Genomic DNA, 15,310 nt, shown 5'->3' with positions numbered 1-15,310 from the left:
TGGTTGCGTGATGATGTGAAGTTTGCAGCTACATCTGCCATCTTTTCACAAAAAGGGAAGAGGCGATGATTCCAGAAAAGCCAATTCAGAACCCTAACATCAAGGGTTGAATGAACCAACCTTGTAGTGGGCACTTCTGGTTACGTGAGATAACGGACCTCGAGTGTCTTAAGTCACTTAGAGTTAGGTGTTCAGTTACTTGCAGCCACCCTTTCATCCTGCTCCGATCTGAACTGGTTGCTCTCCACGCTGCTGCTGTTGTGCAAGTGTAATTCCCTAATCATCCTAGGATTTCCCTTCACCTCTCTCCTCTTGGGGTTCCTATTTCCTGGATCTTTTGGCTTCCTTTTTTTTCAACTCTCAAAATGCTGAGGAAGTCCTCTAGTGGCTTCCTAAGAAAGGGCGAATGGGAGCTAAATTTTTAGAATCCCTGAGTATCTCCTGAGGTTGCCTGTTTGAGTGTTTTTTATATCCTTCTGCACATTCAGTATATTAATTAGACTCAAGAAGAGACACCATCTTAGGCCAGCGGAGGTTGCAGGATGTTGGTAACCGACTGTTAGATTCTTGGTGGGGATGTGCAACCTGGCAGCACAGGCCAATGTGATTCTGAGCCTTGAACCTTAGGGTGAGTCCCGTCTTTTTTTGTTTGTTTTTTGGCTGTGCCACGTGGCTTGTGGGATCTTAGTTCCCCAACCAGGGATGGAACCCTGTCCCTCGGCAGTGAAAGCGAGGTGTCCTAACCACTGGACCACCAGGGAATTGTTTTTTTAAATTGAAGTATAGTTGATTTACAATGCTGTGTTAATTACTGCTGTACAGCAAAGTGATTCAGTTATATTTATATATATATATATACACACACACATTTTTAAAATGTTCTTTTACATTATGGTTTAATCATAGGATATTGAATATAGTTCTGTGAGCTATACAGTAGGACCTTGTTGTTTATCCTTTTTGTATCAAAACTTGTTACATCATGAGGTTCTTACATCCTTTGTGTTCCAGAGATTTTTTTTTTTTTTTTTTTTTTTTTTTTTTGTGGTATGTGGGCCTCTCAATGCCGTGGTCTCTCCCGTTGCGGAGCACAGGCTCAGCGACTATGGCTCACAGGCCCAGCTGCCCCGCGGCATGTGGGATCTTCCCAGACCGGGGCACGAACCCGTGTCCCCTGCATTGGCAGGCGGACTCTCAACCACTGCGCCACCAGGGAAGCCCCGTGTTCCAGAGATTTAATGCTTAGAAACTTGATCTTTCCTGGAAATGAAGTACTCATCAAGTTTTGTGTGGTTGTCAGTACCTAACTCGTGTTGTGACATTTTGACCCGATTTGTCAGTATAAATAGAAACTTAATGTTGTCTCATGAATATATCAACATTCATGAGGTTCTTGAGTTCAGCTCCAATGTTTCATTCCCTTGGAAGGTTAACTTCAAATTTTAAATTCTGGGGAATTTGGAAAATTTGTTATCTTAAAACCCATTTTTGGATGTTCTTTCATTTGATTATTCATGACCAGTGCAAGTTGGTTACTGGACTCCCCTTCTACCTGATTATATGAGACTACCAATACCACTCATTCTTCCTACCCTTGGTTTAGTTCCTACTTTCTTTCTTTGGTTCTCTCACTACTTTTATTTTACTCCTTCCTGTCTTTACTTGTATAGAGACACGAATATAATCTATACTTTATAAGCAGGTACATACTTATATATCTATATTCTGGCTTCGTAACATCAGTAGGGCATTACACATACAATATTCACTAGTTTATATTGGAAGTATCTTTTTCTAGTCTTCACATTCACTTCCTTCTTTTGAATATCACCATGAACTCTTGGCTTTGTTCTAATTCACTATCATTATTTGTTATTACTGACACTCAAAATGTCCTAACTTGGCCAATGGAAACCCTTTTGGTTAGTTTAAAAACAAACAAAAACAAAAAACAAAAAAAAACTGCCCTGGATATTTTTGAAAGTATTCTTGCTGTCAGGCGACAAGGTGTTCCAGGTTCATCCTGATGTTTATTCTGTCCCAAGGCATAGACTCCACTGCTATTCAAGGAATCCTATTCCCGTTTGGTGGAAACCAGTATGAGACAAAAATCAGGTGCTACGGATGTGCCCAGGAATTGGTGATGGGCACCAATGCTGTCAATGATATCGTTAGGCCATTTTTTGGTGACAGAGATCTTTTTTCTTTGGCTGCGTGTTGCGGCTTGCAGGATCTTAGTTCCCCGACCAGGAATTGAACCGGGCCCCAGCAGTGAAAGCGCCGAGTCCTAACCACTGGACCACCAGGGAATTCCTCAAAGATACAGATCTTTGAAGGCTACTAAATTCACAATAATTATCTTCAATTTGGTAGTTACTATACTCCATTTTTCTTAAAATTTTTGGTTTCATCAACCACTTACTCCAGTATAGACAGTCCCTTATATTTAACCCAGTTCGAGAATCATCAGTTCAGAGATGCTCTTGTTTGCAAGGACCAGGGAGATACCTCTAGCCCAAAAACGTGCTTTTTAGGTTGGAGATTCTCTAACACTTAAGCCTAGCTGGAACTGCCCAGATTGCAGTAGAAACAATCTATTTTCTCAACTCTTTTCCTGAAATAGCAGGATCTGACTTCATAGTGGCATTCCTTTTTCCTTGATTACTCCTTTATCCATTTTTAAAGCAGATCCAGTTGTCTTTATAGAAGTTCACCTCCATGGTCATGGCTAAATATTGGGTGTGTTTGTATCCCCTCCAATGCCCCTTTTCTCCCTCAGGCTCATAGATTCGTTGTAACATACTCCTGCAAAATTTTTGCCTTGAGGGCTTCCCTGGTGGCGCAGTGGTTGAGAGTCCACCTGCCGATGGAGGGGACACGGGTTCGTGCCCCGGTCTGGGAGGATCCCACATGCCGCGGAGCGGCTGGGCCTGTGAGCCATGGCCACAGGGCCTGCGCGTCCGGAGCCCGTGCTCTGCAACGGGAGAGGCCACAACAGTGAGACGCCCGCGTACTGCAAAAAAAAAAAAAAAATTTTGCCTTGAAAAGCCTCTGCTGTTCAAATAAATCCTGCTTGCTTTCACAGCAAGGCAACTGGGGCCTGGAAGTTATATTGTTATTTTGTGTGGTTTCCCAAGGGATTTCCATGAGTGCCCAGAGCAGGTTTCCTCAGAGATCTACCATTCCTGCTTCCTCACCTAGTCACTAGCATCTTTAGTCTTGACCAAATGGTATTTGAAGGAACCATCTTGATCCTTGATACTCTTGCTCCTCTCTGTCATCTCTCCAAAACTGCAATCACCCTGCACAGTTATTCTAGTCAAAGGGAATTGCCCCATTTATCTGTATTGATTTCTCTGGCTGCAGCTTTCCGGTTTTGTTAAATTGCCTAGATCCTGGCCTAGGGGTTCATTCCAGGCTTGTTCTTTGGTTTAAGCTCTACAATTAAACCCTGGTTCAAATCTGGGGTCTACCACTTAATACCTCTGAGACTTTGTGTAAATTACTTAACCATTCAGAGCCTCAGTTTACTAACTGTAGCATAGGTTTGATAAGTAATTCCTAATCCAAGTCTGTTCTAAGGGTTGAAATAAACCAAGGACTCAGTCCAGGGTCTAGCAGGGTCTAGGTTGCCTTTTGCCACCTGAATAACAGTCTAGACAAGTTTTGTTTAAAATGCCTTTTATTCGTTCAGTCAGTGCCCTCTAATCTCGTCATTTTTTCTAACCCAGCCAAGTTAACAAAGCGAAGGTATTTCTAGGTGCAGGATTTCAAGTGATTTTGACTTTTGATCTGTGATGGACTTTATTTTTCCTTCTATTCCTGTCCAAACTATTCATACTAGATAAGGGAAGTAGAAACATTTGCCTCAGTTCCTACCTTATACCAGACCTCTTAGCAGCAACCCCAGGGCCAAACTGAGCAACAGACTGGAGTTCCTTACCACCGAGCAGATCGATTCTACAGCTCCAAGATAAGATTACATTCTTGGCACAGGTTAAAGTAAAAAAACCTTAATGTTCTTGTTGCATAAGATCTTGTGCTTTAAATTAGAAAGCAATGTTCTATCTTGCAAATCAGTATCTGTCCCCCCCCCACACACACACGCATGCACACACAGCTGTTTTAAAAGCCATACTTCTATACTGTTTTATCTAATAAAGACCAAGTGCACTGAGACCGAAAGTCATTTCAAGTTCTTATAAAGGTGATCACGCTGGGCTGTGCATTATCACGTTGTGGATGCCCCTCCCTGCTATTCATTATGCTTGGATGGCACAACTCTCCTTTCCACTGAAGTACACTCATACTGTAAACCCTGGCCCGCCTCACTTGTGGGTACCTAGCAGGGAACCCACTGCTTATCTGTGATGCTGAGACTCTGCAACAGTAACCATAACCCTTAAAAGAAACAAGCTGCCCTTTTCTTTATGGCCAAACCTCAACACATACAGCATTCAGAGTTGTCACCTTTCAAAATTTCCCCCATTACCAATGTAATAATATAATCCAGTCTGCAGCAAAGATAAACAGAGAAACATAAGGAAACTATAGGGAGAATAACATTTTAAGACTTGGGTCAAACCTTACCTTACCCCTCCCTCTTCAATTGGCTTTCTTTCATTCCTCATATCCTCTAGATCATGGAAAGGCTAACACAATTAACTTTAAACAATTTTTATTACACAAAGGTTGTCACATAATTGGATATTGCTCTACTCTGTACACAATTATTCTTACTCTCCACAGAAAGGCTGCTTCTTAACTTCTCATCTGTTGATGGCAATCACTAAAATCCTGATTTTAACAGAATAGTAGTAAAAATGCCTCAGTGATTTAAGTTGAAAGCAGTACATTGGTGCATGGCTCTTATACTCATTTACCAGGAATGTACAAATGTCTTTATTCAAAAATACAAAATAAATTATCTGTAGGCATGGACAATGACAGCAGTAAACCATTCTATGTTGTCAACTGAAACCAGTAACTGACGGTTATAGTGATTTTCTGAAACCTCAGCCAGCCTCTTCTTCAGTCACCTCCTTCAACTGACCTCTCAAAGTTATTGGTGAGGAACACTGCCTCTCACAGCTCATGAATGATGGTAAAGCCCTATTCTAGGAATTAGAACATGCCACCTCCCATCCCACCTCCCATCCCACCCATTCCGCCCATCCCAGGATCCTTCTCTTCTTTAGGAATTTCTGTGACTACAACTTCTGCTGTAGTTAACAGAGAGGCCACTCCAGCAGCATCCAGTAATGCAGTTCTTACAACCTAGGAAAAAAGTTTTGATAAAATATTACTTTTCCTTAGTAAAAAATTAACAAGACTTGGGACTTCCCTGGTGGTCCAGTGGTTAAGAATCTGCCTTCCAATGCAGGGGACATAGGTTCGATCCCCGGTCAGGGAACTAAGATCCCACATGCTGCAGGGCAACTAAGCCCATGCGCTGCAACTACTGAGCCTGCATGCTCTGGAGCCCATGTGCCATGAGAGAGAAGCTTGTGCTCAACAAAGAGCCTGCGCACTGCACCGCAAGATCCCGTGTGCCAGAACTAAGACCCGACGCAACCAAATAAGTTAATTAAAAAAAACAAATTAACAAGACTTAATGAAGAGTTCTTGAAAGTATTTTTAGACACTGGTGAACTATTTACCTTAGTTGGATCGATGATTCCTTTTTCCACCATATTCACAAATTCTCCAAGCATAGCATCATAACCAACTTCTGAAGAACTTTGCAAAATTTTCTCAACTATCAATGATCCTTCGACACCTGCATTCTTAGCAATGGTCATAGCAGGAATTTTGAGTGCTTTTTTAATAATTTCTATACCTATAAAGAAAATAAATTTTTAGCAAATTTAGTTCTTTCCTTTGTAATTATTATAGCACAATTCTACTTGTGAGAGTACAGATGTAGAAAAATTCCAATTGGGAAAATACCACAGGTCAAATCATTCCCCCTGAAAGATCTCTGACATCAGTGCTATTCTACTTTTGTTATTCTGGAAATTGCTTTATGATTTCTTATTCCATCTAGTGGCAGCAATAATATAATTCTCTAACAACAGAAAGACTAAAATCAGGCTACAAGTAAACTCATTACTAAGTTAACTTTTTACCAATTTTTTGATCTTCATTAGCTGGAGTTATTGAATCCAAGGCTGGAAGGCACCGAAGCAGGGCACAGCCCCCTCCCAAAACAATGCCTTCTTCAACAGCAGCTCGTGTAGCATTAAGGGCATCTGTAACTCTGTCTTTCTTTTCATTCACTTCAACATCACTTGTCCCACCAATCTAAAGATTAAAAAAGAATTCCAGTTAGTATGGCTTCTCCCATTCAAGAAGCTGACTGCCAAAAGAGTCATTAAAAAGCACCCAGTTTACTTAAAAAGCAATTTTAAAAAGGTTGCCTATTTGTTACAAGTAACTACGTGATTAAACAGCTAATAGTGTCTCACAAGTCAGACTCTAGACTGATTATTAACAAAACATCTGTTCCCACACAACTCACCCACTACAAGTTCAATTCTGGTTTTAAGGAAGGAATGTTTCAGTAAAGAAATTTTATATAATATCTCCACAAGGAAGTTGATTCCCTAAATATTTTGGTTACATACCACAGAAATAGTCATCTTGGGCTTAGAACCCAAGAAGCTTATTTATAACAATGAATCTTACCTTTAGCACAGCAACACCATCTGAGAGTTTTGCCAGACGTTCATTCAATTTTTCCTTTTCATATTCACTAGTTGTAATATCTAACTGCTCGATGATTTCTTGAATACGCTTTTCAATTTGAGCCTTATCACCTTTTCCTTTCAAGAGCATGGCATCATCTTTGGTCACAATGACCTCTCCAACTTTTCCTAAGTCATGAGGCTGAACATCTTCAAGATTTAGAGTTAGTCCTTCTTCTCCAAATACCTACAAAAACATTTTAAAGAATGAACAAATTACAGATTACGGCTTTTTTCATTACACCAAGTTCATTAATAATATATCCTACAGGTGTTTTGATAAAAGAAACATCTTGCAATACTGTGTTTATTTGAAATGTGAGATTTCGAGACCAAAGCTAGACTAAACAAAGTCTGAATATAGTCTTTCATGACATTTCCAACTTCTCAGTTAATTCTCAATTATTAACTTTGAGAAAACTGTGAACTCAGAAAACTCATCTAAGGCCATACTTTTGGTGCAACCAAAACTAGACCCTAGGCCTAACTCTTAGATCCCATGTCTTTTCTACTACATTCTTGAAAACAGGTTAGTCAGTAAGCCCATTCTTGGGCCAGACTCTTGGCGAGTTAAAGAAAGGGACCTTATCACTATTTAACCCAATCTCTACCTCCCAAACATCTAAAACACAGATTAAGTAAACATTTCAGATGCTAGTATCTGACTATGAAAATGTGAAATCTGCCTATAAATTTCAGACCAGGATGTCTAAATAACATTCAGTAAACCAAAATCACATTTATTTTACTTACTGCACCACCAGTAGCAATAGCCATGTCTTTAAGCTGGTTCTTTCTATTGTCACCAAAACCTGGAGCTTTGACTGCTACAACCTGAAGACCAACTTTCAGCCTGTTAAGAAGTTATTAATAAGATTTAAATTTTATAAAAATGTCTGTCACTTCAAGTTCTGACAACTAAGGTTACTTAGGAAACTGCTTTAAAAAGTGTTTGTTTGTTTTTTTTTTTTTTTGCTCCCTAGCAACTTTTGGTCAAGTTGAGACAGGAAAGGACAATTTTCCATTTATTCATATTTGCCAGTATCTGCTTACCTTCTTAATAAACTGCTAACCTTACATGCTGACCTTTCCAGTTGAAAACATGTAAATAGTGATAACTATTTTATAGTTTGTGAAAATCAGAATTACTATATATTAAATTTGGAGATCATCGAATCAGCATTTACCCATAACCCCTTGGGTTCCATTTAGTATTAGATTAAGTTGCTATTAAAGTCAAGATTGAGCAGCTTCTTCTTTTTTATTGAGGTATAGTTGATTTACAATACTATGTATTTCAGGTATATAACACAGTGACTCACAATTTTTAAAGTTACACACTCCATTTATAGTTATATAATACTGGCTATATTCTGAGCAAGCAGTGTTTTTAATTCAGTTCGTTTACAAATGTAAATATTGCTAAGAATATCATTAAGCTTACCTACATTTTAATCAGGTAATGAATACTCGGAATATACAATTTTAAAAATGCCCATTTGAGACCAGACTGAAATGGAAGGAATGTACGAACTAAGAACTGGTCAATTTTATTAAGAAGCCAAATAAAAATCAGAGGGTTAACCTCTAATGATATGTGAAGTAAACTGGAGATCCAACTTTACAGCTACCAGTAAAATGGCTCAATGAAAACTCTTCAGGCCTACTGTTTTTCTATTTCGGCTTCAAATCCCACAATCTCTAGGGCTTTTTCATAATCCCAAAAGCACATCCAGTCTACAAATATTCCAGGATAAGTAAACTCACTTAGGTCAAAGTACTTAATTCTCTAATATATACCTGCTATTTCATTTGTGCATTTCCATTACAATGAAAATTGGAGACTCATTTCTGATGTACCTCAGTTCTAAGATTAGGAATAATATGTATTTTAACAATGCCCTAAAATTCTGTTTATAGCGTTAACACTACCTATCTTAAAGTAAAAAGTAATACATTAAACTATAGATTAAAAAAATTAAAAGAATAGACCTCAACTTACTTTAGGTTGAGTACCAATTTCTCTATTTCAGACTACTCATTAACAAAATTTTCCTTTTAACAGATTATTCAGCATGGTAGTTTTTTACCTCTTCCCATGAAAAACTGTAATTGTGAAAGTATTTTTTTCCAGAAGTCTTTTTGTAAAAAAAAAGAATAAAACTCAGTCATTTATCTTTAAAACAACTGTAAACACTTAGGCTATCTTATGAGAAAGTTGCACAAAACATTAAGGACTCTGGCACCCCATTCAAAAAAGACAGAATCATAATTGGACTAAGGGTTCATGAATCACACTAATCTACAAACACAAGCAGTTCAATGTGAAGGTACATAACGGAGATTTCAAACATCAATACAAATAACTGCCTTCCACACAGAAACGTAAATCAAATACCACTGCCTATTACCTATTCAAAACGAGTGTACTTAGAGCTTCTCCATCAACATCTTCAGCAATTATGACCAAGGGCTTACGGTGAGCATTGGCAATTTCAAGAGCAGGAACAATGGACTGGACACTAGAAATTTTCTTTTCACTTAACAGAACATAGGCATCTTGGAATTCACATTTCTGACCTGCAAAAGCAAAGAACATTTTCTAACCAACTTTAGAACATTATCCTGAAAGTGACTGCAATTTAGAAACACCTCTAAACCAAAGCTCCAGTACACTTTAAGACTGATTGATGAGTTCATGTTTTTCCTTTAATTTCTCATATACACGAACTTTCCTTTATTTATTTATTTATTCTCTGTTATTGATCACTGACTGGGTGCCAGTGCCAGGCACTGTTCTAGACTCTTGGGGTAGATCAGTGGGAAAAAAAGTGAAAAAAAAACCCCTCTGCTCTTTAGAAGTTTTCATTCAAGTAGGGGAAGAGAGTAATTAATACATAAGAAATACAGAACTATTGTAAATAATGCGTAAGTGAGTTTGCCGTTACTGCCTCAGTCCCCTGGTGAGCCCTCAGTCAGCTTCTAAAGGTGTTGGGTTACAACCTTTTCCATTGTGTCTGATGATGCTTTCTTCCAACTTGCAGTTTTCTCCTCATCCCTGTTCAGATGCAATGGATGTGTGGTGGTCTAGTTTAGGGGCACCAGCTCCTTTCTGCTTAATGGTAAGTTGTTCCAAGTAGATAATTTATTCCAGAATCGTCTTGTCATAATTATTCTACATCAAATTTATATTTCTCTGCTCACCCTCAAAACCTGTCTAACTTCTTGCTCACGCCAGTCCACACTGTTGCAGCCGTGCAGCATTTTCCAGTGTGTTCCATATTACTCTAAGTCCAAGACACAGACCATGAGAAAAGTGTTCTGTAATCAAATAAGTTTAAGAAAATCCACATTCTATATCACCTATTTGGAAACTCACATTGTATATGATCATTTTTAAGCCTCTGAGAAGTCTCACAGTAAGAAATTGTTTAACTGTTTACTCAGCATGTCCAACACTTACTTTACCATGAAATAGAAACTTGCTCACATTCTACAGAACTAGTGTTTCAGAACTCGACTTTGGGAAAATGCTGAGTGGTCGACAGCATCATAAGCAAGAAATCCAAAGAAATGTGAGAAACATATAAATTTACTTTTGAGGTCTGACACTGACTAATGCCCTCAGGTTGTCAGATAGCAAACTATGTTTAAAAACAAAAAAACTTAGTTACTGATTTGCTCTTACCTTTTGATGTATTAATAAAGTATGGAGAGATATACCCTCTATCAAACTTCATGCCTTCAATAATTTCTAATTCATCATTCAGTGTTTTTCCATCCTATGAAAAGTCAAAGAATTTGTTATGTGAATTTCATTAAAGAAACAAAAACTGTATAGACCAATTCATAGTCCCCACTTCTCATAAGGAATCCAGATAGGAATATGCAAATGTCCCAGGGCATCCAACTCCACTTCTGCAAGAATACATGTATGTATTTGAACTAATTTTTACAGTTAGAAGGCAGTATCATCTAAGTTAGAATGGATTTACTCCCGAAGGCAAAGGTTAATAATTCACACAAAACACAGAAGGCACTCTATTCTATACAGGTGCCAATACTACACATGAAAGAATGATACGGAATACACTTTTGGAAACACATATAGATCAAATTTTTATATTTGTAAAACTCAGATTATCAGACACCTCATTCCTATGTGTCATTAAAAACACACTTGCCTTTACTGTGATAACGCCCTTTCTTCCAACCTTTTTCATCGCGTCAGAAATGATGTTGCCGATTTCTTTGTCTCCATTTGCAGAAATCGTAGCAACCTGAAACAATCAAATTACTCTTCCAAATTGCAAGGTAAGGCTACTGTCCTCAATCAACTCCCCTCCCTTTTCTCAGTAACTTCCAAATTGATAGATCCTTGGTGGGAAGCTAGAGGGAGGGTGATGGTGGCGGTGAGAAAGAGGGAGGGGATTTTATGGCATAATAATTGTAATGAAGTATTGATCCTGTTTTCAATTTTTAAAAAAAATCCACTATTTGGCCACCTTATTTTTGAAAGATATGAAATAAACACACAATTATTCTTTTAAACAAAAACAGAAAAGAGGAAATTCCTGGTGGGCCTGTGTGGTTAGGACTTGGCGCTTTCACTGAAGGGGCCCGGGTTCAATCCCTGGTCCGGGAACTAAGGTCCCACAAGCCACGTGGCGTGGCCAAAAAAAAAACCCCCAAAAACAAAAAAAGAACGAAAAAGAAAAAAGGAGGCTGACCCTGTTACTTTCTTCCCCTTGGCAAACGTGGCAATATTAGAACATGACAAAAATTATGCACCTTTGATAAATGGCCAAAAAACATTTTCTACACATACAAATGAGTTTTTACTCAGTCATGTAGAACTAAAACGACAACTCATTAAGAGTCAAATTATGGGGACTTCCCTGGTGGTCCAGTGGTTAAGACTCTGCACTTCCACTAAATGGAACACAGCTTCCATCCCTGGTCAGGGAAATTTCCAAATGCATCAGCAGTAAGAATAATGCTTCCAATGTTGGTGACTGGGTAATGTTGTTATTCTGATACTGTTGTTTAATTATGGAATAAAATCACATTACTAAAAAAAAATTCTAACTTTATCATAAAATGTTATAAAAAATCCATACCTGGGCGATCTCTTCTGGGGTTGTCACAGGTTTAGACTGCTTCTTAAGTTCAGCAATTACAGCATCAACAGCTAACATCACACCTGGTTCAAGAATAAATATTATTCTTGAATTACATGCTTATTCTCTCGTGGCTCCACGTCAAGTAAAAATTCTGATTCATGTTAAGTATTTCAATGCCTTAATGCTTACGCACTGCTTCTGTACCAGTACTTTTCCTAATCACATGGGAGTCGGATGGCATGCACTGAACAGAAACTTTAAAAACTGTTTTAAAAAACCCCATCTGACATCCTGGGTGACTTGGTTCCTCGTTTAGCCCTACTTCCCAAATAACTAAAGTAAAACATCAAAACTGTATCATCTCTCTCTGCTCTAACCCCCATTAAACTTTATTACTTTCAAGGTGAATGATACATGCTGCAACTTCCAATAAACTTGGTTTGTGGGAGAAGAGGGCCAGGGGACAAAGACACAGGGATGGATGACTGTGGACAACAGGGTATGTCTTAGTCAGATTTTCCTCTTTGCCACCCGGCACAGTGCCCACCACATAGTCAGGAATTCGATCACTACTCAGTGATTTTTTTTCTTTTAAGATTTTAAAAGATTTTTTTTAGGAGAGAGGAGAAACAAGAGTCAACTTTCTAATACAATTTAACAGATAGTTCAAAACACGGTGACAATGAAGAGACATTCCTACCTCTCCTGATTTCCACTGGATTAGCACCTTTGCTAATCTTCTCAAAGCCTTCCTTGGCAATGGAGCGTGCCAGTACAGTAGCAGTAGTGGTGCCATCCCCAGCCTCCTCGTTTGTGTTATTGGCAACATCTTGAACGAGTTTCGCACCAATATTTTTATATTTATCTTTTAAGTCAATGGACTTTGCAACAGTCACACCATCTTTTGTCACTTTGGGACTTCCCCAACTCTGTTCAATAATCACCGTCCTTCCCTATTGCAGAGAAAACAGAGTCACACACTCTAAGTACTATTTAGCTTACAATACAGCAGTTTTCACAACAGGCAATTACTTCAAAGCCTTAACGCAACATCTGACAATTCTTATCAGATCTACAGCATGAATCTAAAGGGCAGGTTCATCAATGTTCTTAGTTCACAGACAAAATGACCTTTGTTGCTAAGTGCATAACCTTGGATGATAAAAATTTTAGAGACTTAAAAGATGTCTTCTTATACAATGATACAAGATGAACCAATACCACTTTGGTAGATTATAATGAAATTCCAGAGTAGTCTTCACAAAATTCATACTTAAGTTTTGTCCAGTACCTGCTGTAATAATAATATGAAAACTTACTTTTAAACTTGTTTTTAAAATTTAGTTTCTAAAAAACTAACAAGTACAGTACACACTTTCAGAGTTGTTCAACATTAAATCTTAAATATGATGCAAATAGTATTGGCAGCTTTTGAATTTGAACCAAAGCTACTTCTTGTGAGGCATTCATATGCTGTATTTTATATAGTTTGGATCACTTTGATATTTGTACTGGCTTCAACCTGAAATGAAGCCATCACTTCACCGTGCACGACCCTCAAAAAGGTCTCCTCAAATTACTTATTACCCCTCACTCATCAATGTCTTGCTAAATGAGACTTAAAATTTTAAATGTGCTTTGGAACCAAGGGACAGTAGAAAAACATTAGGTTAAACTAGCACCTCCCAGCACATACTTAAGGTATTGTGGACGTTGTATTCTTCCCTCTATGCCTGGTACTAACTACTGGGAAAGGATCCAAAATTTAACTCAAGCAGGCAAGCGAGATTAATTCCACCTCGAGTTTACCAATCCGTCTTGAGCTAGGAGTTACCACTGGATTACATCACACATTGTACAAAATAAAGTTCCTCAACTTTGGCAGAAGCAGTTTATGAATACCAAAGCACCGTTCAAAAGCTTGCCGTGACTCTCGCCATCAACAAAATATTACTCCTTAACAATACTCTAAATTACAACAAAGTAAGAATACTGATACCTTTGGCCCCATAGTAACGGCTACAGCATCAGCTAAAAGGTCTACACCTTGAAGCATTAAGGCTCGGGCATCTGCACCAAATTTTACATCTTTGGCATAAGCCCGAGTGAGATGAGGAGCCAGTGCCCTGGACACTGGCCTAATCTGGCGAAGGACTGCGGGCAATCGAAGCATTTCTGGGGGAGAAACAAGCAGATGATCAGTACAATACTAGCGCTACCCATGGTGTGTTACAACACAAACATGACACCCGCGCATCAGAACAAGAAATGTTAGAAGCGAGCTGGGCTGACCTCTGCCAGCCACTACAGCTGGGCCTCGAAACTCGCCACCGTCCCAGAACACCAGCTGCTAGCGCAAGCTTTAAGTGGCCGCCCCACGCCTGACCTATAGCACTAGCAAAAAGCACACCCTTCTTCCCCATGGCCACCTACCCATGACGCTAAAAACGAGTTAATCTTTCAGCGCTAAAATGGCCTTGGGGGCAAATCAGCTCCAAATGTCCCCTGAAAAACCAAGCCTAGAGGAAAGGGGCAATTTACAAAACCCAGTGACCAGGGGAATGAAAATATTCCTGACGGTGCAAAAATCCGCTTACTAAAATGTCTTCATGTATCCACTCGGGGCTACTGCATCAGTGCAGCAGGCAAGGCCGCGAAGCTGGGGGAGGCGGCTCTGCCCACTCCGGGCGGCCCCACGCGTCTTTCCATCAGGATGCCCCAGCAAGGTCAAGGGTAGATGCGCCGTACCCGAGCTGTTCGCGGGGCCAAAAGCTGTTCCCACGCGCTGCGACCACCCCGCCCCCACCCCGCGGCACCCTGCACCCGGCCAAAGTGGCTTCCATCGGAGGACCCATGTGAATACACTTCCCCGACTCCATACCCCCCGCCCCGGGCAAGCCCTCCCAGCTGCGCCCTGCCCGGGCGAGCGATCCACGCCGCACGTGATGGGCCCCTGCATGCACCCACGGGGCCTGGCTCAGCGGGCCCAGGCCTGCGGCGCCTTGGGGAAGCTCTGGCTCTCGCCGGCCCGCCCGCTCAGAGCAGCGGGGGAAGGCCGGCTCCGAGGTCCGAGGCGCATGGATGAGACGGGGCGGGCGGCCGCGTACCTGGGGCAGCGGCACAGCTAGAGAGCGACGAGACAGGCCGTCGGCGGCGAGTGAGGGACAGAGCGCAGGTCGCACACAGCAATGAGGCCGTGTCCCCTCCCTCCGCCGCTCCCCCCGCCCCTCCGCAGCGCGCGCGCGCGCAGGCGGCTCCCACCCCCGCCCCGTCCGCCCGGGCCCTGCAATCTGCACGCGCCGAGCGCCAGGCCCGCCCCTCCCCACCGCGCTGGGCCAGGCCAGCTGGCTTAGCCCTCTCCGGCCGGTTTAGGCTAGTTCCCGGGCGGCGCGCCGTTCCAGAACTTTCCGGGAAGCGCCGGGCTCTGTGTGGGTCAAGGGT

General features: G+C 40.7%; 1 protein-coding gene across 1 annotated transcript; it reads right to left on the bottom strand.

Moving 5' to 3' along the window:
- Window positions 1–3,664: 3,664 nt before the first annotated feature.
- Window positions 3,665–15,086, bottom strand: HSPD1 (heat shock protein family D (Hsp60) member 1). The gene is made up of 12 exons (XM_060107369.1): window positions 14,977–15,086; window positions 13,869–14,044; window positions 12,570–12,822; window positions 11,867–11,949; window positions 10,931–11,026; window positions 10,435–10,528; window positions 9,158–9,326; window positions 7,500–7,599; window positions 6,688–6,933; window positions 6,129–6,303; window positions 5,661–5,839; window positions 3,665–5,277 (listed from the first exon to the last, which is right to left on the bottom strand). Exons 2-12 carry the CDS (start codon window positions 14,040–14,042, stop codon window positions 5,125–5,127), a joined length of 1,722 nt encoding a protein of 573 aa, XP_059963352.1. The 5' UTR covers window positions 14,043–14,044; window positions 14,977–15,086; the 3' UTR covers window positions 3,665–5,124.
- Window positions 15,087–15,310: the final 224 nt, after the last annotated feature.

The sequence above is a fragment of the Mesoplodon densirostris genome, chromosome 8 (genome assembly GCF_025265405.1).
Source record: "Mesoplodon densirostris isolate mMesDen1 chromosome 8, mMesDen1 primary haplotype, whole genome shotgun sequence".
Lineage (NCBI taxonomy): Eukaryota > Metazoa > Chordata > Mammalia > Artiodactyla > Ziphiidae > Mesoplodon > Mesoplodon densirostris.
Note: the sequence above shows the minus strand (reverse complement) of the source record. Positions and strands in the feature narration are given on the sequence as shown.

What these genes read in the sequence shown, in the direction of transcription:
- HSPD1 (XM_060107369.1), bottom strand. Translation starts at nt 14,042, where the DNA reads ATGCTTCGATTGCCCGCAGTCCTTCGCCAGATTAGGCCAGTGTCCAGG. An exon ending in CTTTATTAATACATCAAAAG is followed by an intron (nt 9,327 to 10,434) that starts GTAAGAGCAAAT and finishes TTGCTTTTGCAG; the next exon opens with GTCAGAAATGTGAATTCCAA. An exon ending in AGTACACTCGTTTTGAATAG is followed by an intron (nt 7,600 to 9,157) that starts GTAATAGGCAGT and finishes ACTTCTTAACAG; the next exon opens with GCTGAAAGTTGGTCTTCAGG.